Source organism: Colletotrichum destructivum, chromosome 8 (genome assembly GCF_034447905.1).
Source record: "Colletotrichum destructivum chromosome 8, complete sequence".
Classification (NCBI taxonomy): Eukaryota; Fungi; Ascomycota; class Sordariomycetes; order Glomerellales; family Glomerellaceae; genus Colletotrichum; species Colletotrichum destructivum.
In genome coordinates, this window is record NC_085903.1 from 1150123 (window position 1) to 1173438 (window position 23316).

Sequence of the window (23316 nt, forward strand, 5' to 3'; positions counted from 1 at the left end):
CACTCGGGCAATTCAAACGTACTCTGCTATGTAGTAGACTGGTAGGAACAGAAAATCCTATTTGCGTCCTTTCTGTGCCTGGTCTACTCGTCGATAAGAGGTCATCATGCTTACGAGCCGAGATTCTGGTGAGAATGCAGGGCGAGACGACAGTCCCACCCATACACCTTTATCCAGTACTCTGTATCTTTTCGCATGCTCTCGTATTTGATCTCCACTTTTGAAAGAATGTATCTACACCTTTTGATGCACAATATTCTTCCCGCTTACCAGTGCAATAAGCCATCAGACCTTTCACGCTTTTTGAGACAAGTGTAGCTCTCTCGAGGAGATACTCTGCCGCGTCCCTCCTCACCGCATGTCATCACCTGAGCATCCCCCGGGCTTCTACCATCCGGGCAGCCGAGGGGTCCGTGCCGAAGTGAGTCTTTTTCGCCGCCGGACCCGAAGAGTTGAGAGAGGCGTGCGCGAGGCGGAGGTGGGCGTGGAGGGGGCGCTCCGCCAACCAACTCCTCTGCATCTGCCGGCGGGGCTGTTTTGCTTTTCTTCAGCAACGTCATCTCAACTTGACGGGTTACACGATAATAACCCTCAAGTTTAGCCTTTTCAGCCTTTCCCTACGAACAGCAGGCAAGTCCTGCCGCAGTTTGGGTTTCACTGGCTAGACGAAATGGCACAAAAGTAAGATAAGAAGGGTGAATCTGCCCTATTGAGATTGGATGACGCAAATGTCTGCGAGACTAGTCGGGGGACAACCAAGGAAGTTGGCATCATGCGATTCAGACTCAGCTTAGGGGAAAGGGGGTGTGTTCTCTTTGGACTCGGCTTTTCCAACCACCGTTATGTTGATCGTCAATTCGCTTCATAAACGGTGACTTTTTGAGGGTATGGGTTCCGAAATGTGCCAAGTAGTGCACTTCCAGGACCCTTGCCACCAGAATCCATGCTTTAGGATGCTGGGGATTGAGGGGTTAAGGATCATGCCATCAGGGAGTCGGCGGAGTCGTCGTTGCCTGCTAGTAAATGGAGACTGTCGTTCTGCCAAACCCGTATCCGCACGTAAAGAGCGTTATCCGTCTGCATAGCACATGATTCAGTCCCGGGTCTTGTCTGCCAAGGCTAGGGGGGGGGGGGGGGGGGTTGACGGACTGGACCTGGCCATACACGTGGATGGAGCATCGTCGTGTTGCGGTGGGATACACAAGAACCGCGATATCCCCATCTGTTTGATTGACATTGGGCCCCTTAAATATGATATTGTTTTGCGTCATGCTTCGCCAGATCTGGAGAGTCTGACGAACGACGACGGGAAACCGGGGGCACCTGAATGCGCTTTCAAAGGCTCTCGGGGCGATTTCTCGCCATCTTGTCTGCACAGCGCAGCTATTCATGTTGCATCGGCGAACCCATCCAAACCGTCCCGCTGTTTTTGCAAGTTCAGATCATGATCGGGCTCGCAGTTGAGTTAGTAAGAAGCCCAAACAAGAGGCGACCAAGACAGATGTATCGTGTACAAACGGCCTCAAATGCCGGACGTACCATCTACTTACACTACTCATAAGCCGGGGGGGGGGCCACCACCAACCACCTTTGGGAACGTCCTCATCCCACAAGACGCGCCCCCCCCTCTCCATCTCCCGACGAACCACGACAAGATCAATAACACGTCATTCTTACCCACACATTGAATTTAGGCCACACTTACACCTCCGGGGATCCAATCCGGAACGCTGTAGTGGTGGTGAGGGTCGTCCTTCGAGATCCCAGATTCCCAGGTAACGAACGTGTGGATGCCCATCCGGCCCTTACCTAGTTGCGAGCGACTGGTCGGTGCAAGACCGACCGCACCGGCAGGCAAGGATACGACTACAGACAGCCAACGGCATCGAGATCAAATTTGGGGGCTGACATGACCTGCTCGGGTTTTCTGACATGGGGTTGCAATCCCGGCACCATGACTCGCTCCGGGTGGGTCAGTCCGGAAGATGCTTAGTCGGAAGACCCGATGTTCGGGGCGCCTCTCTACACAGGCCGAACCCACCACGTATCCATAGAGGCATGATCCTTATGCAAGCTGTGTGCTGGAATGATTACTTAAACACCGATGTGGTGTAGTGGCCCGTACGACGATGCCTTCTCATCCTGCGAAAGGTTCGCTTAACCTGTTGGTTGGGATCTTACAGCACGTAAGGAGCTATTTACACCTTACGTACACGCACTTGACGCCGACTATCTGGAAGGCCTGGGTTTCTGAAGACTACTGAAAAAGTGAAAAAAGTTTGTTAGGGCTTTTCATCAAGGTCGTTGTCTCGCATTGAGTCTCTCTAGCACACCAGAAGCAACCAACAGCTTCGTGCTTTCCAGTGAAATGTTTGGCTGCCCTAAAGGTAGACTGTATGTTTGTACTAAGGGCATTTAGCCATTGGCAAGACTACTCGGTTCATATGTCGACTACAGACAACGTCAAACCACCTGGGTTCGACTCTTTTGTGAAAGCGTATGGCTCTCAAGTACACGCCCGTGTACAGAAACAACGCCCGGTCTGACACCATGGCTATTTGCATACATTACCTTTCGTCGTCTTATTGACGCCGTAGCCCAGTGATTCGCCACTGGCTTTGTAAACAGTCTGAGTAAGTTTGGAAATAGTCGTAAGGAGGGATCCTTCCCTTGAGGATGTATATATCGTTCTAGGGCAGTCCAAGAGTAGATAACCCCTGAATCTGTGTGGTGTCAACCACGAACGAAATGTTGTCAGGTCATGTGTTCTTCTCATGGCTGGCCGAGGACGTATGACTATCCTAAGTCTATACACCTCATCCTCTGAACAAATTTTCTTTCTTTTAAAACCTTTTCCATTGCACTAGGTTGTCTGTTCTTTGTGCGGGAATTGTGTACATGGCCGACGTGGCGGCAATAGCTGTCGTTTGGTGTTGCTGATACAGTTCTATTCATTTTCTTGTGATATGAGCTGCAAGTGATTGGTTGTGGCTCAAGGAAGATATCGAAATGCTCGCGGTGATATCGAGACGTGTAGAGCTCGCAGGTCGTCGTTTCTTGTTATTCCATACTACACCGGCCTATATGTACCGTGTGTCAATACACTTTCCTATTGCAAAGCCTTTAAAGTTATTCCTACCGCTATTATTCCAAATAAAAACACACAGGCAGGGAAAGGTGTCACACGCAGTCTTCGAGAAGTCGAGAAGCGCATCCTGACATCCAAGTAGGGCTCAGTCAGTGCCGCTATACCCAGGCATGTTCATTTAGAGTCAACATTACACAAACAAGATTATGAAGCAATTCTGAAAGCCAGTGGTCTAGATCACCATTCTTACCGACAGTCTAGAGAATCTATTTCGTGTCGATGCTACCTGGACATAGAGGCTTGTGTGCCAGACTTTCATGCTACCTACCTTGATACATATAACTCGAGCGAGGACCAGTAAATTCAAGACATAATCGTCCAAGAGACTAAAGCAAGGTGATGAGATTATAATGGAGCTATCGTCTTGGCCAACCCAACCGCTGCTCAGTCCCTCACTTCGGCAACATCAACAGTAGCTACAACTTGGCTCAACTGCTTGCAACTCCGGCAGAATGAGTTTAGCCCAGAAGTAAGCTACTGCAATGCTTGAAGACCGTCCAATTTTTGATCTTTTCTAGAGTCATTGCCCAGGAAGCAAGTGGTCGTAACTCCTTACATCAGACCCCGAAGATCATCAGCTCACGCACGTTGTTGTCGAGTAAAAAGAATTTTGCTATGGCTGGACTTTTTGTCAACACAATGCCGTCTTAATCACTCAATCAAGGCGATCGGGTTAATCCAATACGGACCTCCGGAACGTCGTCAAGGATTATGAGTGAATTAGCGGCCTGGCCAAAATCTTTGCCACTTTTTATATATTCCGCCAGTTTTTCCTCATCCACCCACGCCTAGAAAACACCAGGCCTCGATTTGAAACATAGTGATATCGACCCAAACGCCTCGCAGTCTCTCTCCCTTCTTTCTCTCTTCGCATCCATCAAACCATGTCATAGCTCTCAGGAAACAAAATCGCATTCGCCATGCCCACCATAGCCTTCTGCGTCGGACTTTTCCCCTCTGTGTCCTCCCATGGCAGCAACCCCATAGACCTAAGCCCGTCCTCTCCACCCGCATCGCTGACCTCCTGCACTCCAGGCCGGCCCATATGCGTCGTCTCGCCCTTCCCGCCTCCGAAATCCGGACTCGGCTGGCCAAGAAGGAAAGCCTTCCGCTGGCGGGCGAGATAAAGCGCGTTGGTCTGTGTCAAGGGGCAGGCCGGTATGTACATTATCGTCGCGGGCGTTGACGAGGCAGGTACTCTGTCGACGCCGTACACCATGTCCGGGTGCCAAACAACGTAGTCGCCGGGCCGAACGGGGGGGATGCGCACGAGGGATTTGTCAAGCTGCAGATGTGGGTGGAGCGTCGAGTTGAGTTCCTGGGTGTACGACGGGACGGCGCCTTGGATGATGCTCGTCTGGGCGAAGTCCAACGACCAGTTCTCACGTGCGAGGAAGTTCGGGGAGGTCGGCGAGGGGTTGCGTGGGGAGAAAAAGGGGCGGAGCAGAAAATAAGCCGTGGCGAGCTGGAGCATGGGGCAGAGCAGAAGAGTGCCGTCGGCTGGATTGATATCGGACATGGAGAGCCAGCCTTGAAACATGCGAAACATACTGCATGAGCCCGCGCCGTTGTAGAGATCCGAGGTGACCTTGAGGCGGGTGCTGCTGTCCCAGGGGTCGTAGTCCTCCCACCGTCCGTCCCAGATCCGCTGGTATGTTCCAGCGTTACCATAGCCATCGCTTTCCCAACGCTCGACGCTGCCGCCATCGACGTGGGCGTTCAGATGCCAGGCCTCGTCTCCCGGGGTCCGTATCCTCAGACGGTCGGCATATGACACGGGGTGATCCACCACCACGGGCACGTTGGGGCCCCGGGACCGCCAGAGACCCATCAAAAATCGCTGAGCGGCGAGGACGTTTGGATGAGCACGGCCCTTGATCTGCGCCGGGGACCAGTAAATGCCAAAGAGGTGAGGATCGCGCGTCGGCCAGCCTTTGGTGTGCGGGTTTTCCGAGAGGTACGTCTCCGTCTCCTCTCGCCAAGAATGGGCTTCCGAGGCTGGCACAACGTTGCGGATGATGGCACCACCTCGGCGTCGGAGCTTGGCGGTGAACTCGGACACACGGGAGTGGTCCTGGAGCTCCGAGAAGTCAATAGTGGGGATGATGTCGGACTTGGTGACGCCGATGACCGCAATCTCAGCGCGGAGGGCAACTAATAGACGTTCCCACGACTGGACTATGGCGTACTCCTTGCCCGCGACGAGGCTCCGCTTGATCTGGGCAAACCTCGGCGGGAGCGGGATCGGCCCGCCATTCTCTGTGAAGATTTCGTCGGCACGCATAAAGCCTCTTGGATGATTGTCGAGAGCGATAGGAAACGACTGAGACCAAAGTAAACTGGGGGTATCAAAGGGTGAGAGGAATTGAGAGTACAGGTCGTCGGGTATTGATGAAAAAGCAGGGGGTGGCGGGGGTAAAGGATCATCGCCGCCCTGCCCATACTGATCTTCGAACAATTCATCTTCCATGGCGTGGAGAAAACGACTGCAGAGTACAATGTCGTAGTCGGTGTCGCGTGTTCGTCGTGCAAACCAGTTGGAGCATGTTCCCAAAGCGACAGCATCGGGGTCCGCCGCCGACTGGGTTCCGGGGTCTGGATCACGCGGGCCCGGAAAAAGGTCGGGTTCCTGCGGCCCAGTGATGGAGGACACTACTTCTCTCGCTGACCACGCTGCAGGCGGGCCGCAGTGCCGCAGCGAGTCCCGTCCAACCCTTTCCTCCACGCAAGAACAATGGAGAAATTTCCGGGTAGTGAAACTTAGTGAATAGAAGAAATGTGTGAGCCCTCATTTCCAGAGCCGTTGTGGGCGTGACACTGGATTCGGAATACGACGAAGCATCAACTAACACCAGCCTTCAGACTTTGGATGTGTGCAACGCGGAGCAAGTCCGGTAGATCCGTCGATTCGGATTGGGCTACATGGCCTGTGACACTCATCTTCCGTGTTTCGGAGGGGTCCATTTTCCATCGTCCGAACACCTGAGCCGAAGAAGCTTATTATGCCGTCTTGCCGCGCTTCGATCGTCTGAGTGGACCTTTGTTTTCGATCACTTCTTCGGAGGTCTTCTTCCTCTTTGCTGGAACTGGCTGCTGTGGCTTCGTGAATTCGATCGTGGCGGGCTTTGATACGTAGTCGTTCGAGGCTTGTTTCGGGAGAGAGCCCACTTGTTTGAAGAGGACATAAGCCACTTTCTCGATGTCCGTTGCCGAGACATCAAGTCTTTTCATAAGCTTCCTTGCCTCGGCGTTGAGAGACTCATACTCCTTTATGTTATATTTGAGTGAAGCCTTTTGCCCCTTGTTGCACAGCCAGTAGTATGCCTCATCTGAGAAGAAGAGGATATTTTCAGGATAATGAACTGCGAGGAGAAGCGAAGCTGTGGCGGGGCCAATGCCCTTCAGCTTGGTCAAGATATTCAGCGCAGCGGAAAGGTCGGCTGCGTCTCGGTATTTCTCAATGGCCTCTTTGGTAGTCGCCTGGACGGTGGAAGAGTCATTCGATAACACGAGCTTCATCAGCGTCGGACGAAACTTCCCGTGACGGCTGTGAAAGTAAAGTTAGACAGTCAAATGCGCCCCAATCATGCGAGCGCCTAGTAGGCGTACCTGCATGACCTCAGTGCTATGCACTTATGATCAAACGTTGTAACGGCGCCTAGAATCGAAGCTCCGCATGCGATATCGACGAGGACGATGGCGTGTCAGGGGAAGCATGTACTCACAGCTTCCAGTCAACGAGTAATTTGACATCGTCATGATCCATGGTCCGCCTCGGGGCATCTTGCGAAAAGAGTGCCGGTGCCTCGACGAAACGGAATTGATCAAGTTCCTGCAGGGTCTTCTGGCCAGCCTTGACTTCATGGAGGAGTCAGGTACTCTGCCGGCTGGTCTCGTAGAGATGCGGGGGAGACTGTAATCAAGGGCTGACTCACCGCCTTTGGAGACCGAGATGGACTCGATGAGAGGTTCATAACTAGCGGCAAGTTGTTGAAACTCTTCGCTAGACATATTGTCCGGCGACGGGGAGCTAGGGCTAGACATCGTTGTCGACGGTCGATGGACGACGTTATGCCAACAGTTTGGTTGCTTGATTGATTGTCTGCCCCCGTTTTTGCGAGTTGGGTGTAAAGAAACAGATTTTACTCGAAGGTAGGAAATCATACGATTGTGGTACTCGAAAGCGCTTCAATGACGGGAGTTGGTTCTTCTAAGGACGCGCTTCGACGATAGTGCTGCGACGCGGTCTCACACAGACGCGTCTTGACCCTTGGAGAATGAAATCTCAAGACGCAGGGTAAAATGTACGTACAAGTCGAAGGCTCAGAGTGCATGGAGTGGCGGAGCCAAGCATACAATCTGGAAATGATGTGGAAGCTACAACCTCTCTCGACAATAATGGGTCTCTGAAACACCAGGTGGCCGCTAAACATGTGAAAGGAAGACGCGGGATGAAACGGGCCTTTTGGGAGCGGACTTGCCCGGAACACAACAAAATCCGGGTGCCAGGGTGAAAAGCCCCTCCTCAAGCCTGCCCCTCAGTGGATGCTGGCACTAGAAGCCCGGGAGGACCGTGCCCAAGACAGTCTGGAATGCAGATCCATGCAGGAGCACTACGGGGTCGCTCAAGAGGAAAGGAAGGGGGAGGGAGAAAAAAAAAGTGTCAAACTGCGCCCGCTTTGAATCGTTTCTCACTTTTCTCAATTCCTAATTCTCACGAACACCTTCGATTCTCGCACAACTGGCAAACCTTCCAGTAACCAGTCTCACAACACCCCTATCACCATTAACCACTAAACCAACATGGGCAACGTATGTTCAATACACTGCAACTCCCTCCCCTACCGCTGATCAGGGTCCGGTGGAAACCAAATTGAGGGGCAGGCCAATGCTGACACCTTGGGACACAGGGCGCAAAGGCTCAGCAGAAGCGTGATCGCAACGCCAAGGACGCGAAGCCCAAGGGCTCTCAGCTCAAGGTGGTATGTTTTCAACCTCTCGTCCAGCCCGTATCGTACTCTAAACGGGCGTCACTGACCACCGCGCGCGCAGAACGCTGCGGCCAAGGACATCCAGTGCCAGATCTGCAAGGCCACCTTCTTGAAGACCACCAAGGCCCCCGCGTAAGTTACATTGCCAGCTTCCGGATAGCCGAGGGCTATGCTGACATTTGACCCCTCATCCAGTCTGACCGAGCACGCCGAAAACAAGCACAGCAAGGGCCTTGCCGACTGCTTCCCCTCTTTCGTCGCCGCATAAAGTGAACGAAGTTCACCTGTTGAGGTTGTGAAGTTTTGTGGCAGGCGTGGCGAGGAGTTGAGGCAGAATTGCGCGGCGTGCGGGTCGAGGGGAGATAGAGGCGTAGTCGGGCGAGTCGGCATTCAGCGAAAGGCGTAATATTGGAATCTTGCTCTCATTTATACCGGAGAATCAAATACGAACCTACGAGTACACACACACATATACACACACATCGTGATTTGCGACTGTGAGCAGTAAGAGCTTGAAACCTCACCCGAGACTGCTGAAGGCGGGTGTTGATGGCCCATACGTATGGCGAATAGGAGTGCCATGAGGGGCTCGTGACAGAGCATTGGCATGAGTCTGCTTTCAGAGGGGCACGAGGGCAAGAAAATGGCGTGTGTAGTAATGCTCAGTGTCCCTAAACCGCAAAGCCGATGCCATGTGCTACTTGATAACGGTCGTTCGTATATACCTTGGCCTCCTTGCTTCGACTAAACTGACTTAGGCGACAGTCACCAGCTCCACGAGCGCGAGAGACTAACACACCCTGACAGCGATCTATGTACGTTTCGACAAAGTTTCAAGTAGCCTGGCCTCTTGCTGTCAAGCTGTCCCACATGAGAGGCATCTTTCTCTTAATGAGCCGGGACCGCCACCGCAGACGCCGCGGGAACCCCCTTTGCGTTTCCCTCCTTCGCCGCGGCAGCCCTCGCCTCCTCCACCCGGATCGCAGCCAAAATTTCCGGGTACCACCTCTCCCCGACATCCGGATGACTTTTGATGCGATTCCTCAACGTCGCCTCACCAAGCGTTTTCGCGACCCCGCCTTTCCGAAACGTGAACTCGACATCATCCAGCCTTGTCCCGCCGTTTCTCTCCAGTACCGCCCTTCTCTGCTCCTTGATGTCCTCGGGCACCTGCCCCACCCCAACGGTCTCCAGGTCCTCGAATTCAGCATCGCCCCTCACCCCCTGGAAGAACGGTATCGAAAACCGCGCGCCCTGCCCCGCGGCCGGGCTCAGCACGCGGTGCGTCGTCGACACGCACACCCCCTGCGTGAGGGCCTCTAGTCCCTGTCCAATGGCCACGACCAACGTCCCCTCGACCGGCGGCGCGTCGATCCACTCTCCCCTCACGTTCTGCACCTGCAGCCCGCGGTGGTGGCTCGCCTGCAAGAGGTAGCTGCTCAGCATGCTGTCCTTGTGCGGGCCGACGCCCTGGCCCTGGATGGCCGGGTCGGTGATGCCGAGCTCCTGGAGGTCCGGGTACTTTACAATCTTGAGCTTGTGCTGCTGGTTGGCGTCGAAATACTTGGAGAAGGCTGAGGGGGGGATCTTGATGGCCTCGGCGATGAGAGAGGTGAAGGCAATGGACATGGCGCCCATACGGTCCATGTACTCGGTGAAGGTGGCACGGAAGCTGGGAAGGGCGAATTCCGAGGGCCACTGGTTCGGTGCAAGGAGGTTGTAATGCAGGGGATCGTCGGGGCTTGGAAGCGGGTGTTCCGTGGAGAGGTCGATCTGTTCGCGGTGGTCTATCTTGCCGGCCGTGATCTCGGCCGAGAGTTGAGAGTATCCCAGAAAAGACTTGGCGTTTTTCATCTCAATCCTGAGCCTGGAAATATCGTCAGTCCCGTTCTCTTACTCTCGTTTACCCGGGGCTCACACTCCCCCGAATAAAGGAGATTACGGTACTTTTCATCGGTTGGGATGTCAAAGAAGGCCTTGCCCTCCCTGATGACCCTCTGGAATAGCTCATCGGGGATGCCGACGTTCTTGAGATACAGGAAGCCGACTTCCATGAGCGCGTGGCGGAGGTCCTCGAGAAACTGGGGTTTCGTCTCGGGGTCCTGTGCCAAGGCGAGGTCGAGAATAGGGATTGACGTGAAAGACATCGCGCCTGTCTCACTGTGTCTTACAAGGCGTAGCGAACTCAATCAAACAGTCTGGAGAGTCCTCCTGTTCTTCACCGGCTTCTCGCACAGATCGTCGTATGTTTTGATTTAGTTGAGGGCAACGCGTTCGTGATATTACAATGTAAACGCACAACTGTTTAAGTAAGCCAGTGCGTGGGCTCCCGATGAAGTGACAGACCTCGGGAATGACGTGCTTCGGCGGCTGGGGCTCTCGGCGATCATTCTGCCCCGCACTTCGGCGCCGCGGGGAGGATCCCCCTAATTGAATCCCCGCCGGATCATTGCGACCCGATTTGCTAGTTATCGGACCCTGATGCGTCCGTCCTGCCAATGGCACGTTATTCAAAGTGCTTTCACATTCTTCTATTATCGGGTATAATGCACATATATTGACAACTTTTGAGTGTTGTAGCTGTTTCATGACACCAAAGGCTTCGTCGACAACAATCCCGCAACCTTGTAGAACATGTCCTCGACAGAAGGCATGGCGAAAGCCGGCGCAGTGTCAAACAGCTCTGCCAATTTCTGCCTGTTAATGACAGCTGGCTGAGCGTCGTCATCGTCCAAATCCATCTCTTCCCCGGTGGCGACATCCTCTTCTTGCTCATTGTCGCTAGCCATATCCTCGTCCTCGATGGCATCATCCAGGATAGCGCCTGTCGCGACGGGTTCGCCGTCCAACTGCATATCCTCCAACGGTCTCGAGAGGACTACGGAGGCGGGGTCTGTGGCCTCCGCGATGGTCCAAAGCTGCGCGGCGTCGTCGACCGCCACGAAGCCGGACGAGCTCCCGGTGGAAACAAGGCTGGTAATGCGGTGGGGAATGCGCCTCACGCACAGCAGTTCGGGCTCCTCCGGCCTGAACACGGCGAGCTGGGATGCCTGGCCGCCCGGCACGACTACGGCAAAAGTCCGCGACTTACGGTCGATTGCCAAGTGGCTGAATTCCTTCACGGCGGCAGCGTTGCGGCCGCTTGGCAGCTGGATGCCGTATTGTAGCTCATCGGCTACTACATCATACACTCTCAGATCGTCTGACAGGGTGATAATGTAAGGAGAAAGAACCTGCAAGCGGCGAATATGGCCCTTCCACAGGTTTTCGAGTGTTAACCTAATGTCGCCCGTTTTGGTGTCGATCACGTAGACAGTACCATCGTTCGAGTTGCCAAAAGCGACAAACAGTGTCGAGCCGTCCTCAGAGAAGCTCAGGCTGCCGCTGCGCTCGCTCGTCGACTCTCCGGCAATAGCAAGCGCATCAGCACCGACGTTGCTACCAAGACCCACTGCCAGGGAGCATGACCATGAATGCAGAGCCTCGCCAGCAGCGTCTTTAGAGGTGAGACCATCCTGCTGTCTTGTCCTTGACTGCCATATCCGCGCCATACCGTCATCTCCAAGGGTGGCAAATCGGTTTGCTGTGTGATCTGCTGCAAGGGCAAGGACAGTCTCTGGTCGGCTTGTGACGTGGGGGTTATTGATTCTGGATGACAGAGCAAAATTTTCTTCGCCGGCCGAAGCAGACCAGAACTTGAGATAAATTTCGCGCCTTTCTCTCACAAACTGCTCACGTGCTTCCGGTGCGACCTTCTCCAGGTCGCGCTTAGGTGGTTGCCAGTCATCGACCGTGACCAGCCATTGGCCGTCGTGAGAGAATGCGACATGGGTGATGCGGGGCTCCGAAATCGGGTTTCCCTTTGATGTGATGTTGAAGTCCGTCGGCTGGGTTCTTGCCAAAGCCTGCTTTGAGATGCTGCGGAATGACTCCATGTCGAACGACTGCAGCAGAGGGGCCGATTGCAGCTCACCCGCCAGCATCGCCTGCTGACCCGTTCCAGTGCAAACATAAAGTCTTGATGGCTCTGCCGGATTCAGAGCAGCAGGAACCGGGTGCCGCACCTCATCAGACATTGACCACACACGCTTGACAAGTAGGTCTTTGGGCGTTGATGTGAATCGAGCGGCTGATTGGATGCCCGAGATGTAAGTTGAAGGCTTCATCTCAGAGGTAGAGAGAACCATGGCGGAGTTGTCGTCCAAGTGAAGGGCATACGACGCTCCCGTGGGCGACACGACAATGTTCTCAATGCTTCCCGACAGATGGGGAAGATGATCCATCTTGCCGGTGTCCATCTGCCAGAGCACGAGGACGTTTTCTGAACCACCAGAAATCATGTAGTGACCTAGAATGGAGATTAGCTTCTGATCATTATGCCACCAGTCGTTTCTGCCACTCACCGTCCTTCGACCACTTCAAGCTGTGCACAGCCCTTCTATGCCAGTGGTATTTGCGGCCCTGCAGACCATCTTTCTTCGACTTTGGCGTGTTGATGTTCTGCAGCTTTCTGAGAATGTCATTGTAAAAGTAGATGGCACCTCGGGCACCACCAGAGATGAGGTCCAGAACTGAACCGTCCTTGTTGTTCGTGACACGGATGTCGAGAGAGCAGACAATATCGGCCGTATCGAAGGTGAAGAACTCGCATTCGAGCCCTACGTCGGTCTGGGTGATTTCAGGCGCCACAGTCCCGACAACCAGACCCTCTCTCGTAGCTCCGACAATGATCTTGCCGTCGGCACTCGAGCGCAGTATATGGATTCCTTGGTCGACCTGCTTCGTCGTAAAGAGGACCTCGGAAGTCGGATGCGTGAAGTCGGGGCCGAAGTACGCCACGATCTCACCTCTCGACTGCTTCTTCGCCTCAGATACGTAAATGACCTCGGTCTTGTTGTTGGATCCGTCGATAGCCACCACTGACATATCCAGCGCCGTTTGCGACTGCGTCCGGAACTCGTTGTAGACCGCGGTGCCCTTCTTCCAGTTGACGCGCCAGACCCGGCCGTCGGAGCAGGCGACCCAGAGGAAGTCGGGCTTGACTTGCGATTGGCGCGTAGCCACAATCGTGGGTGCGGAAGACTTCTCGGCATATGTGTTTTGGACCACTGGCAGGACAATTCTTCGGATCAGGAGGGACTCGGCCACGGAGTAAATTTGCAAGGATGTGTTGTAAGTGATGATCAGGTATCTGAGTTCATGTTAGATAGGACGACGACAATACCGTCAGCAGGTGCACCTACTTCTCGTTTTCCGCGAAGATGGGATCAATGTCAGCCATACGACCTCCCATTGGCAGAGAAACCTGCCATCCTGCCTCCTGGGCGTCGGTGTTCCCAAGCTTGACAAGCTCGCTTTCGATTTGGTCGTCTGTGAGAGTCTTCTGGAGCTGCGACAATACGTTCAAAGCGTTATCGCGAAGATCGCCTGCGTCGGCCTGGCCGTTATTCAGGTGCTTTCCAGGGCTCTGCTTCCCCCTTTGGCGCAGACGCTTCGCCTGACCGTCCCTCTCGTTTTGTTCTCTCTTCCTCTTCTTCGCATCCTCCCGACTTCTCGGGGTCGACGGACCGGCCATTGTGTGTTGTGTGGGAGCTAGTGAATACACAAATTCGATCTCTTCGTATTTTCCGGGGTGGGGGGACAGAGGAGGGAAATTTTGCGGCCTTCAGACGTTCGTTCGGCAGTCTGGTTTGTATTTCCTGCTCTGTTCGCACACACACGCGGGATGCTTCGCCTTTTCCTGGAAAAAAAGTTCGAGAGCCAGAGAAATTTTGGTCCCGCTCAGTCGCTGAGCCATGCAATTGGTGGATCTACCCCACATACATCACTGATAAGATAGCAGCGGAACATTCTCGGGCCGACAAATTTTCTTTTTCGCAGGCTTGCTCGTTCCCGTCGAAGGACGGCAGTAAGGACAAAGTTTCTTTGACTACGGCGCCGACTTGCAAGCGACAACGAGAGCCTCAATAGCCCAACAAGCGACAATCGATATACGGCCACAGTCACAGCCCTCATCGAATCCTTTTCCACTTGCGAATCATCAGCAGTTGAGAAACACCGCCAAAATGATTATTCCCGTTCGCTGCTTCTCCTGTGGAAAGGTCAGCCTGCGCAGCATCGGTGTTGGCTTCACTTCTTTTCTAACTTTTCCATTAGGTCACCGGCGACCTCTGGGAGCGCTACCTGAAGCTCATCGACGACGGCATTACTGATGGGTAAGCCACCAGACACCTCTGCCCATGTGCGGCCCCAGTATGCTAATATGCACACCGACAGCGACGCGATGGACCAGTTGGGCCTCAAGCGTTATTGCTGCCGCCGCATGGTCATGACTCACGTCGACCTTATCGAGAAGCTCCTGAAGTACGCATTTTATCGGGCCATGGCCCTGAGGCACATTGTGAAACTTACACATACTACAGATACACTCCCGACGGTCGCAACGAAAAGAAGATGTCCCTGAACCCGTAAATTAGCCCAGAAAGGACATTACGAATGGAGTTTTGTGGAATTAGGCGCATTGCAAGGCGTTAGGGAACCGCACAAGGGTAGAGCGTCCAGCGCCGGGAACAACCAGTCGGGCACTTGCGCCATGGGAGACTCAGATCACAGGCCGTTGAGACGACAGTCGATTTGCACCGTTATTGATCCCACACTAAACTGCAACGTCTGCAGTGCAGGCATCATGAAGGACCATGAAAAAACGATACCTACTCTAGTCAGCGTCGTGGTACAGCCCGGCGCCAATTGGAATTCGCCAATGGAATTCCTGGTGGATTGGTTGTCCGAAGCCGGGGGGAGGGGGGGGGGCTATTGAGAAAGCTGGTCGCAAAGGTGCAAAATCTCGAAAGACTACTCTGCCGGCCGTTCCGCTTCTCGCCATGAGGCTAGAACGTATGTCGGGTCCTGGCCAATCTTGAGAATTCTCGCTCTTCTTCGTGAGCCAAATTCCCTACCACTCCGTCTATAATGCTCCAACGGTGAATGTGGGTATCTTAGGCAAGCTTAGAGCCAGCATCAGTACGCGCAACAGTGCCACGTCCAAAACAGAGACAGAATGTGTGGGTGTGATGGTCGGTGTTTCCTGTCGACAAGCAGTGACGGCGTCTTGGTGTGTCGGTCAAGGCGGAAAGAGAGATGACCAGTTTGTACAACTTGACTTGCTGACCACTAATACAGCATTAGGCATGCGGGAGACGGCGAAGGATCAATGAAGGGCACATTCAGTGCACCTCTTAGTAGACTGTGGAGCCATAACCACTCAACGTTGGACGCAAGGCTCGGTTTGGGGGCCGAGGGAGACATGACGAGTTTCCGCGGTTGGGCCGGAGTTTCGCGACTGAGCGAGGAAGAACGGTGCGGCTTCTCCTGAAAGCCCGAGACAGCTCCAGATGTTGCTGCCCGATGCTTTTGTCGACTGGCATTTCTGATATACACCGTGCCTTCCGAGGTCCCAATTGTTTGTCGACGCGTATTTCAAACGGCCAGTAGAGGCTGGGTTGTGTTTGCTATTGGACAGTGGCTAGCTTCGAGACCCGAGGGTCTGGCAATGGCGCGGCGGTGTTTTTGCCGCGATGTGCTTCAACGAGATTTCCGGAACAGGACGACATCCGCCGGATTCCGTTTCGCGGACGCTAGTGATTTGCCGCATGGACGCAGTGTGGATTTCTCCGGCGCGTCTTGGTTTGCTACACGGCAATCCAAAGTCTAGGGATAGGTCAGTTTGATTAACGCCAGAACGTAAACAAACCACGAAACGGTTCAAACCGGCGCCCTGTCCATACAATGCAGAAAAGTTTAGCGTCATATGGGTTGTAGGAGTGCAGGCGATTCCTGAACAAGAACTCTAGGCGTATAATTCATGGTTGGCGCTTATGCGCGTTCGTCTGCATGCGTGATGCGGCCGTGGCGTCAGGGATGCTCAGCGAGCAGAAGCGCCGCTTGATAGTCCGAGTCGCAATCCTGTATGTCGGCGGCCGGGTCGGGGCTGGTTTTGGGAAGACGGCACACAAAGGTCTGTTACTGCGTACCCACTATGACATTTCCTCGTCGGGGCGAAGAAAACAAGCAGAACGCCAGCATTCGACATCGGACCTGATGTTTCTTGATGTCGAGGGTTGCGGGAAGAACAGTGGCCGCCCCCCCATCGACGATCAGCAACGAAGGCCCGAGCATAAATTCCTGGGTCTTGGATCCCGGAATCTGGCGCCCTCTCAGGCCGCCGGGGTCGATGTGGCTCGATTCCCCAAAAGTCGTGCTAGCGCTGTGACAAGTGGAAGACGCCTACATGATGTCCAGGGCCTATCACGGCACTAAGATTGTATTTGGGACGGGCTTCTTCATCAACTTGACGGCGATGACAATCGAGAGTCTAATTCCGCTAGCTCCAGAACCAACAACACGGATGGAGATCTCAAGCAAATTATTCGCAAGGTGCAAGATAGTCCAGAAAGCGAGCTGTAACCAGGGGCGAGACTTCGGTTAGGTCTGCCAATTGACAACAAGACAGATGTTGCTGGGAGGGGAGATCCGGTCGAGTGCAAGTGACTGCCCAGCTCTTGACACCCCGTGATCCAGAAGCCGAGGCAGTGAACAATGCGTTCCAACTTGGCTTCCCTTTTGTTTTTGGGCATACAATGGCCAACATGTGTCCCGGGTGAGGGGGGTTGGCGACGATGTTGATGCAATCTGGCCACTAACAAGAGTGCGATAGAAGAACAGGCTGTGTTGCACTGTGTGGTGTATTGATAACGACATGATTCGATCATCCAGGCAAGTTCCGAGAAAAATTGGAAGTTTGAAAAGTTGGGTTGAACCAACAGCCCGAGCGCAAGCAATGGTGAAAGGATACGTACCCGTTGCGGCACTACCTGTAAGTATCTAGGTAGGTCGGTAGGTACAAAGCCAATTCAACGGGCCCGAGCTTCTCACTTCCCTCCAGCAAATGGTGGGCGGTAGCTTGTCAGACTTAGCGCGCTAGTAGAGGTCGTCGATCAGTGGGAAAAGGGGCCCCACTTTCTGTCGGACGGCACCACACCAGTTGCACAGTGTGACAGCTTCCTACGTTGACTCCGGACTCACAACCTGGACATAGTTGGGGTTTCTTACTGCCAAGAAGACGACGGCCCAAATTATCGGTATCAGCTTGGCCATGAGGAGAAGGCGATGTGGGAGAAGCGGAGGGTCGCCCCATGGTGGGAGATACGGGCAGTGTTCCACCGCTCCATGCCTTGTTTGTCGTCCTCGATTTGCGCCTCTATTTCTCATTGAGCGGGTTACCAGCCTTCCCGCTCTGCCTGTCTGTCCCTCCGTCCATCTGTCCCAGAGGAAGGAGAACAAACCTGGCCCGACGTCTCTTGACCTGTCTAGGCAGAATACCGCGGAGGTTGCAACACCAACTGCACATCGGCTTGATAAGTTAACTACGGAGAAGAGACTATGGCCTTATTTATGTGTCGACCGACCGACGCAGGCCACCATATGCGGACCCTTGTCGAATATCGAGACCGAGGTCGAGGCCACTCTCGCTTCCGTCACGCTGGAGCCGGCAAACGAGGTTACGACTCCAATCTTGCCGCAGCCGGCGTGGATGAAAGAGAGAAAATGCTATGCTTTCCGTCTATTGTCTGTTTTTGCGCCCAGGTACATTTTTTTCCGTTTGTACCTCCAACAGTCCATCCTCCACTTTGCGACATACAGAGACAAGCCATTCGCCCCTGGTCTCACCCAGGCGGCAAATAGGCCCCGGGAGTGGCAGGAGACACGACCACGACGACAGACGGGCAGCGCCGCTCACAAACAAGCCTGCGTGTTACGGCCTCGAAGTACACACACACACACACAGGAGATACTGGACACAAGCATCTCCAGGTAGCATAACTGCGTTTCTTGCGTTTCTTGCATCTTCGCTGACATGATATCGTTGAAATTGGCCCTGGGTTTGCACCGGAGATTCTGGGCATGCCGTAGTTCGTGACAGACTTACATGGACGCGGCTTTTAAAGGGTTGCGACTTACGAGAGGGATCCGTCCTTGGATGCACGAGCAGACACGATGCAAGCAATCAAAAAGGGAGATATTCCAAGGCAATCGATACCGCTGTTGAGCCGAGCATACCGATTCGGGCTGGGCATCTTGTCTCTGTTGGTCGCGATTTCCTTGAGTCTACAGGCGAGGCAGAAAACTATTTGGTTGGAACATGGTAGTTTGGCTGGAATGAGCACTTAGCGTTGTGTATTGTTAATCATAGTGTCCGTCTAGTGAGCAGCGTACAGCTTACTACAGAGTACAAATCAAAATTGTATCCAGAACTGTCGTCCCATTCAATAACTCTCAACTCCAACACAGGATTTATGTCCCACGCCCAAACTCAGTCCCGCAACCCATTACAAACACTCGAGGGAGATGCAAGTCACATCCTGTTCAACTCGATGAGCTCCTCCCCTCTGGGTCCTTTGCGTCTGGCCTCCCCTCCCCCGAATTTAGGGTCATCCCCCGTGGCCGGTGGGTCTCTTGGCGAGAGCAGGGATACTTGTGGTTCGCTGGATGAAGCGGGGCCTACCTCTGCTAAGCGCCGACGCCTGTCTGCTTTATGCAGCCTACAGCTTGACGACGCTCTTCTCGCCCACCGACACCACCTTGTTCTCGCTTGTGACTGGCCCAGCCCGCCAGGAGGTGCGCCGCGATGTCCATGACTCCGTGAGAGGAAAGACGCGCAGCTGCACCTATGACTGGCCCATCAGCGCACTCGCAACGTGCTTGCCGGTGCCTGCCTTACCCAGGTCAGGTTCGTGGACTGCGGACTGCGGAGTGAGCAGTGAGTGAGCAGTCAGTGAATGAATCTTCTTCTCTCTCCCCTTCCCCCCACACCTCGGCCGCCGTCGAGAGCTCGATGGCCTGGGCTGTTAGCGTTCTCACCTTGGTCCTGTCGGATCACTCACGTTTTCCAGCAGAGGGGCCACCGGTCTCTTCGACGATTCTCTCTGGCCGTCCCTCCTGATACCCTGCCATGTGAGGTGCCTGTCCATAGGGCAGAGCTGGATTCACTGACCCGCTAGTTATCCAGACCACTCACTTCATTAAAACTTTTGACACCTCTCTCTCTGTCTTGTCGCCTTCTACAAATCGATTTCCGCCCTCATATTGCTTGCTTTTCGACGGGAACTGGAGAGGCGTACAACGGTGACTCCTGTCTTCTTTTCTGCAACCACGACGCAATCTCGTTGTTCCCATTCACGGCCTGGCCACCTCCTCATTTGCCTGTACCACCAACCCATCCGTCTTGGGGCCGCATGTGTCTGTGAGGTGGAGGGTTGACATCCACATACAACTACCGAGTTGTCTTAGTCGACTGTCATCCCTCCTTCTGTCTGTTCTTTCTTAACTTGTTGCTTCTCCTGCCTGCCTCTCGAGACGGAATAGACGACGAAGCCATCGGTGGAGCCGTGCTAGTCACCTGTTTCGTCGAATCTGAGCCGCAGCAGCTCTTCTGAACCGCCCCTACTACAGCTACATTGCAGCATGATCGCAGATATGCACAGCCCATCCTGATTCCTTTCTCTACCGTCCGTCATTCTTCTTTTTCTTTCCACTCATCAAAGCTTTAGCGTGCTAGTCGCGCTGCCCGCAGGCCCATCCAACGCATCTTCCCCATAAATCGACCCTTCCTTCACTCACCACAACCGCTGTTTTGGTACCCCTGCCGCTCGACCAGCAAGCGCAGACCCGCCGCGACGCAGCAAATCCAAGCCTGGCCCTGTCGATATTTTGCCGGTGTGAGGCACAGACACGAACAGCCAGGGTCAGCCTGGAGCCCCTGGTCCCTGAACCATTCGTCGCTCAACCAGTATTGAGGAGGTAGCAGTGACCAGACACAGCTCCTCTTAAACTGCCCTCCCCACCCGCCGCTCTCGAGCTCCCTCACTCCCAGCCTGCTGCTGCTCGTCTGGATGCCTTGGTGATCCGCAGGCCGTTATCGACGAGACCTTCCAGCACAGCTTCGATTCTTCGCCTCGGCCTCCGCCAGGATCAAGGCCACCAAGTCGACCAGTGTGGTCCAACAGTCGGCCGGATTGACCTACAAGCGCGCTGCGCGAGGCCCTCGAGGCATTCTTCAAAGTGGAAGCCGCCGAATACGGGCCTGCTGGACGGCTGAATTTGAACACGCCTTGTCTCGTAGTCGAGACGTCGTCTGCCGACATCAACGAGAGATCCTGGACTGATCATGGCACTCGAGGCCCCCCTCCGGTCATCTATTGGAAGTCAAATATCTCGCTATTCCCATCATAACGACATGTCTGTCTCGTCTCCTGACAACGGGTCGTTTCAGTCTCCTTTCGCCAACATGTAAGTCTCAATGCAGATGCCGTTCAGTTTCCCCAAACTTACACATCGGTCCAGGTCGTCGAACGCTTCAGACCACTCCAACCACAATTCCCTCCGTCCGTCATCTATCCAAAGGGTTCCTTCAACGAATCTAAACCTCATGAGCCCGAGTGATATCGTCGGCCCTTCTCCCGTGACGTCAACGGGTACCGAAACCACAGAGATTGAGGATGAGGAATCGGATGAAGTTCAACAGGCTCGTACTAGGCATATGAACCCGTCGCCACATCCCCAGGTACATCCCCTCCCAAGCTTGCAGATTTCGGCAGCATGGCTTATATAGTGCAGCTCATGATGCTTTCCACCAACATTCCCGATCATGTGCGGCAGAGTAGTAGCGAGGAGGCTGTCTCAGTCATACACGCGCCAGAAAGCTTCCATAGCTGGGTAAGCACCAACACACCTTGGTGACAGTAGTAGCAGTCACTGATCAGGAAGCAGGCTTCGACTGAGCCGACAGTGAAGCCGGATCAAGTGAGTGAAAAGTCATCGCCCAAAGCCGACACAATAAGCCTCCCTTCTATAACGGAACATGCGATGAAGGTACGTCTGATCGATGTCGCCGGTTCGCTCAAATCACTAACTGCGATGAAATAGTCCAGATCACCTGGGCTTCCTACCCCCCCTCCCCTCTCGACCGACATCAGGCCTGTTAGATATAGCTTAGACAGTGCTACACCCCGCGCTCAAGACCTGCAGGATATGCTGAATGAGACTTCTCGTCTCAGATCTAGCAGTACAAGTAGCCTTGAAAGTTGGTTCCACCACCTCCATCCTCCTGAACTGCCTAACACAGAACAGAAATCGATGAAGGTAAAGAGGTAGAGACTGACGCCGAAAACGACGACGAGGAGCCTTTCGCCACACCTGCCCTGCCCCGAGAAGATCCGGAAATCAGGGCATTGAGGAGCGCCCTACAGGAATGCTGGACTCTTTGCAACACCCTGGCCAATTTGAGCTCGATCCATAGAACACGAATGTTCAATAGCTCGGGGACTCCTGACGCACATGAGAAGGCATGGATGGCATGCTGGAAATTGTGCCAACGTCTATACGACAACCGCGACGAAGACGTTTACGATCACCACGTGCGAGAGAATCTTGACCTGTGCCGTGACTTCTGCCAGTCGCTTTTCGATGTTCGGCAAAAGAAGGACGAGGTCGCTGACTCTGTTTTGCGAGTTAGTTTTGAACTCAACAATCAGTACGTGTATTCTCAGAATAGAGATGAGCACGCTCATACAGCTAACATTTTACCAGTCTCTATAGCGCCCAGGATATTCAAAACCTACCCGAACCTTTCCGTGAGAGGACCTTGGACTTCTACATCACCCTTTGCCACCGGCTCATGAAGCAGCGAAGCGAGTTGGCCGACGAAACCGACTCCCTATTGAAGGCGTGTTGGTCACTGGCAGAGATGCTGTTCAGTCTGAGGCAGAACAAGCGCGACGGCCGAGCGCCCGATGAGGAGCTCCTGTGCTCAGCTGTCCAGGCCTGTTGGGAGCTTTGTGACTTGTTCAGAGATGGTTGGACCCAAGTCCGACCAGACCGGAATACCCCACGACCGAGCCAGACCAGCTTTTTCGGTCACCAACAGCAGTACGATCAGCCTTCTCGCGGCGATAGCAGAGCTTCGAACCGGTCTTCCTACTCAAAGAGAGAAAGCCACAAGGGCCTACCTGAGGAACGACCCCGAAAGCCCCCTCCAGTCCCTGAAACTCCCGTGACGGAGTTCGAAGACACACCCATCTCGCCCGAGAGCTCCTCCCCTCGGGTCCCAAACATTCTAGTTCTCGGAACTACATCAGACAGTGGACGCGGAGGTCGGTGGTCAAGCAGCGCTTCCCAGCTGTCCAGCTACTCGCAAAGCAGCAACAAGACCTCTAGCACAGCGACGACCGCCACGGCGGGTGAGGATAGCAACAGCAGCCGCATCAAAGCCCTCATCATCAAAGCGGCCATGAACGTCGGCTTCACCCGGGACCCGGCCCTCGATAGCAAAGCCGAGAAAGCAGCACTGCAGGCCTTTGTCAAGCATATGCCTACGGGGTCATTCGGGTCTCTACCTGCGCACTCGACGCTTCTGCAGCACTACAAGAACCTGGTCCAGGCCGACTCGTCATTCCGCGGATCTTCGCTGCTCCCGGGTCGTGGGAAGCGCATATCTGCGCACGATATGGCCAAAAGCGTCCACTACATGGGCCAAAGGGCTAGCCAGTATGGCTTCTTGCGTGACCTCTATAAGCTGGTGTTTGGCTTCCCGCCGGAGGAAGGCGAGTCGAGGAAGTCGACCACGATTGCCATCTGATCATCCTCCTCTCTCCCCATCTCTTCGCATTCTCTTTTCCTGTTTCTGACAACTCTCAGTCGTTTATCCAACAAAGATGGCACCATCACCATCATCATTCACACTCACAAAGAAGAGACAAAGCGTGGGCTCATTCGGACGGAATATGGCTTGGAGAGGATTTCTACTTGACTTGAAACTTGCATACGCAGCACGCATGAGCAGCAACGGAGGCGATGCCCGTTTCTTCGTTTCGAATGCACTAGATACCCATCGTGGAAGACCTTTTGGCGCCGGGAGCTTGGACATTGGGGGGCTATAAAATCGCATATCAACATTGTTTTTACTCTAGGTAGAGAGGAGGCAGGCTCGAAAGCGTCGTTCATTCTTACCAATTGTCAACATAAATACTATGGTCACGTCTGAGAAAGGAATTCAACTGGTATAGCCCATGTCGCAATAAATGCTAACTGCCCTCTTGTCTAACTGCCTGTCCATTTTCTCGG

The 23316-nt window shown here is 54.1% G+C and overlaps 8 protein-coding genes across 8 annotated transcripts; 3 read left to right on the plus strand and 5 right to left on the minus strand.

Annotated features, from left to right (window-relative positions):
- Positions 1–3613: 3613 nt before the first annotated feature.
- Positions 3614–6109, minus strand: CDEST_12198 (Putative isopenicillin N synthase-like superfamily). Its single transcript, XM_062928354.1, has one exon. The coding sequence runs from the start codon at positions 5616–5618 to the stop codon at positions 4026–4028; it is 1593 nt and encodes a 530-aa protein (XP_062784405.1). The 5' UTR covers positions 5619–6109; the 3' UTR covers positions 3614–4025.
- Position 6110: 1 nt separating this feature from the next.
- Positions 6111–6787, minus strand: CDEST_12199 (uncharacterized protein). The gene is made up of 2 exons (XM_062928355.1): positions 6758–6787; positions 6111–6695 (listed from the first exon to the last, which is right to left on the minus strand). Exon 2 carries the CDS (start codon positions 6665–6667, stop codon positions 6149–6151), a length of 519 nt encoding a protein of 172 aa, XP_062784406.1. The 5' UTR covers positions 6668–6695; positions 6758–6787; the 3' UTR covers positions 6111–6148.
- A 1-nt stretch (position 6788) lies between these two features.
- Positions 6789–7562, minus strand: CDEST_12200 (uncharacterized protein). The gene is made up of 2 exons (XM_062928356.1): positions 7084–7562; positions 6789–7006 (listed from the first exon to the last, which is right to left on the minus strand). The coding sequence occupies exons 1-2, from the start codon at positions 7310–7312 to the stop codon at positions 6870–6872; spliced, it is 366 nt and encodes a 121-aa protein (XP_062784407.1). The 5' UTR covers positions 7313–7562; the 3' UTR covers positions 6789–6869.
- Positions 7563–7807: 245 nt separating this feature from the next.
- CDEST_12201 (uncharacterized protein) lies at positions 7808–8603 on the plus strand. The gene is made up of 4 exons (XM_062928357.1): positions 7808–7960; positions 8059–8130; positions 8201–8271; positions 8335–8603. Exons 1-4 carry the CDS (start codon positions 7952–7954, stop codon positions 8405–8407), a joined length of 225 nt encoding a protein of 74 aa, XP_062784408.1. The 5' UTR covers positions 7808–7951; the 3' UTR covers positions 8408–8603.
- Positions 8604–8695: 92 nt separating this feature from the next.
- Positions 8696–10500, minus strand: CDEST_12202 (Putative oxoglutarate/iron-dependent dioxygenase, non-hem dioxygenase domain-containing protein). Its single transcript, XM_062928358.1, has 2 exons — positions 10087–10500; positions 8696–10006 (listed from the first exon to the last, which is right to left on the minus strand). The coding sequence occupies exons 1-2, from the start codon at positions 10284–10286 to the stop codon at positions 9028–9030; spliced, it is 1179 nt and encodes a 392-aa protein (XP_062784409.1). The 5' UTR covers positions 10287–10500; the 3' UTR covers positions 8696–9027.
- A 136-nt stretch (positions 10501–10636) lies between these two features.
- CDEST_12203 (Putative WD40/YVTN repeat-like-containing domain superfamily) lies at positions 10637–13874 on the minus strand. Its single transcript, XM_062928359.1, has 3 exons — positions 13383–13874; positions 12543–13330; positions 10637–12487 (listed from the first exon to the last, which is right to left on the minus strand). The coding sequence occupies exons 1-3, from the start codon at positions 13712–13714 to the stop codon at positions 10725–10727; spliced, it is 2883 nt and encodes a 960-aa protein (XP_062784410.1). The 5' UTR covers positions 13715–13874; the 3' UTR covers positions 10637–10724.
- A 183-nt stretch (positions 13875–14057) lies between these two features.
- On the plus strand, positions 14058–14918 carry CDEST_12204 (Putative DNA-directed RNA polymerase subunit RPABC5/Rpb10, RNA polymerase, subunit N, zinc binding). Its single transcript, XM_062928360.1, has 4 exons — positions 14058–14240; positions 14296–14354; positions 14416–14502; positions 14562–14918. The coding sequence occupies exons 1-4, from the start codon at positions 14205–14207 to the stop codon at positions 14608–14610; spliced, it is 231 nt and encodes a 76-aa protein (XP_062784411.1). The 5' UTR covers positions 14058–14204; the 3' UTR covers positions 14611–14918.
- A 4090-nt stretch (positions 14919–19008) lies between these two features.
- Positions 19009–23261, plus strand: CDEST_12205 (uncharacterized protein). The gene is made up of 7 exons (XM_062928361.1): positions 19009–20484; positions 20539–20758; positions 20812–20910; positions 20965–21066; positions 21121–21277; positions 21325–21727; positions 21784–23261. Exons 1-7 carry the CDS (start codon positions 20363–20365, stop codon positions 22829–22831), a joined length of 2151 nt encoding a protein of 716 aa, XP_062784412.1. The 5' UTR covers positions 19009–20362; the 3' UTR covers positions 22832–23261.
- The last annotated feature ends 55 nt before the right edge of the window (positions 23262–23316 follow it).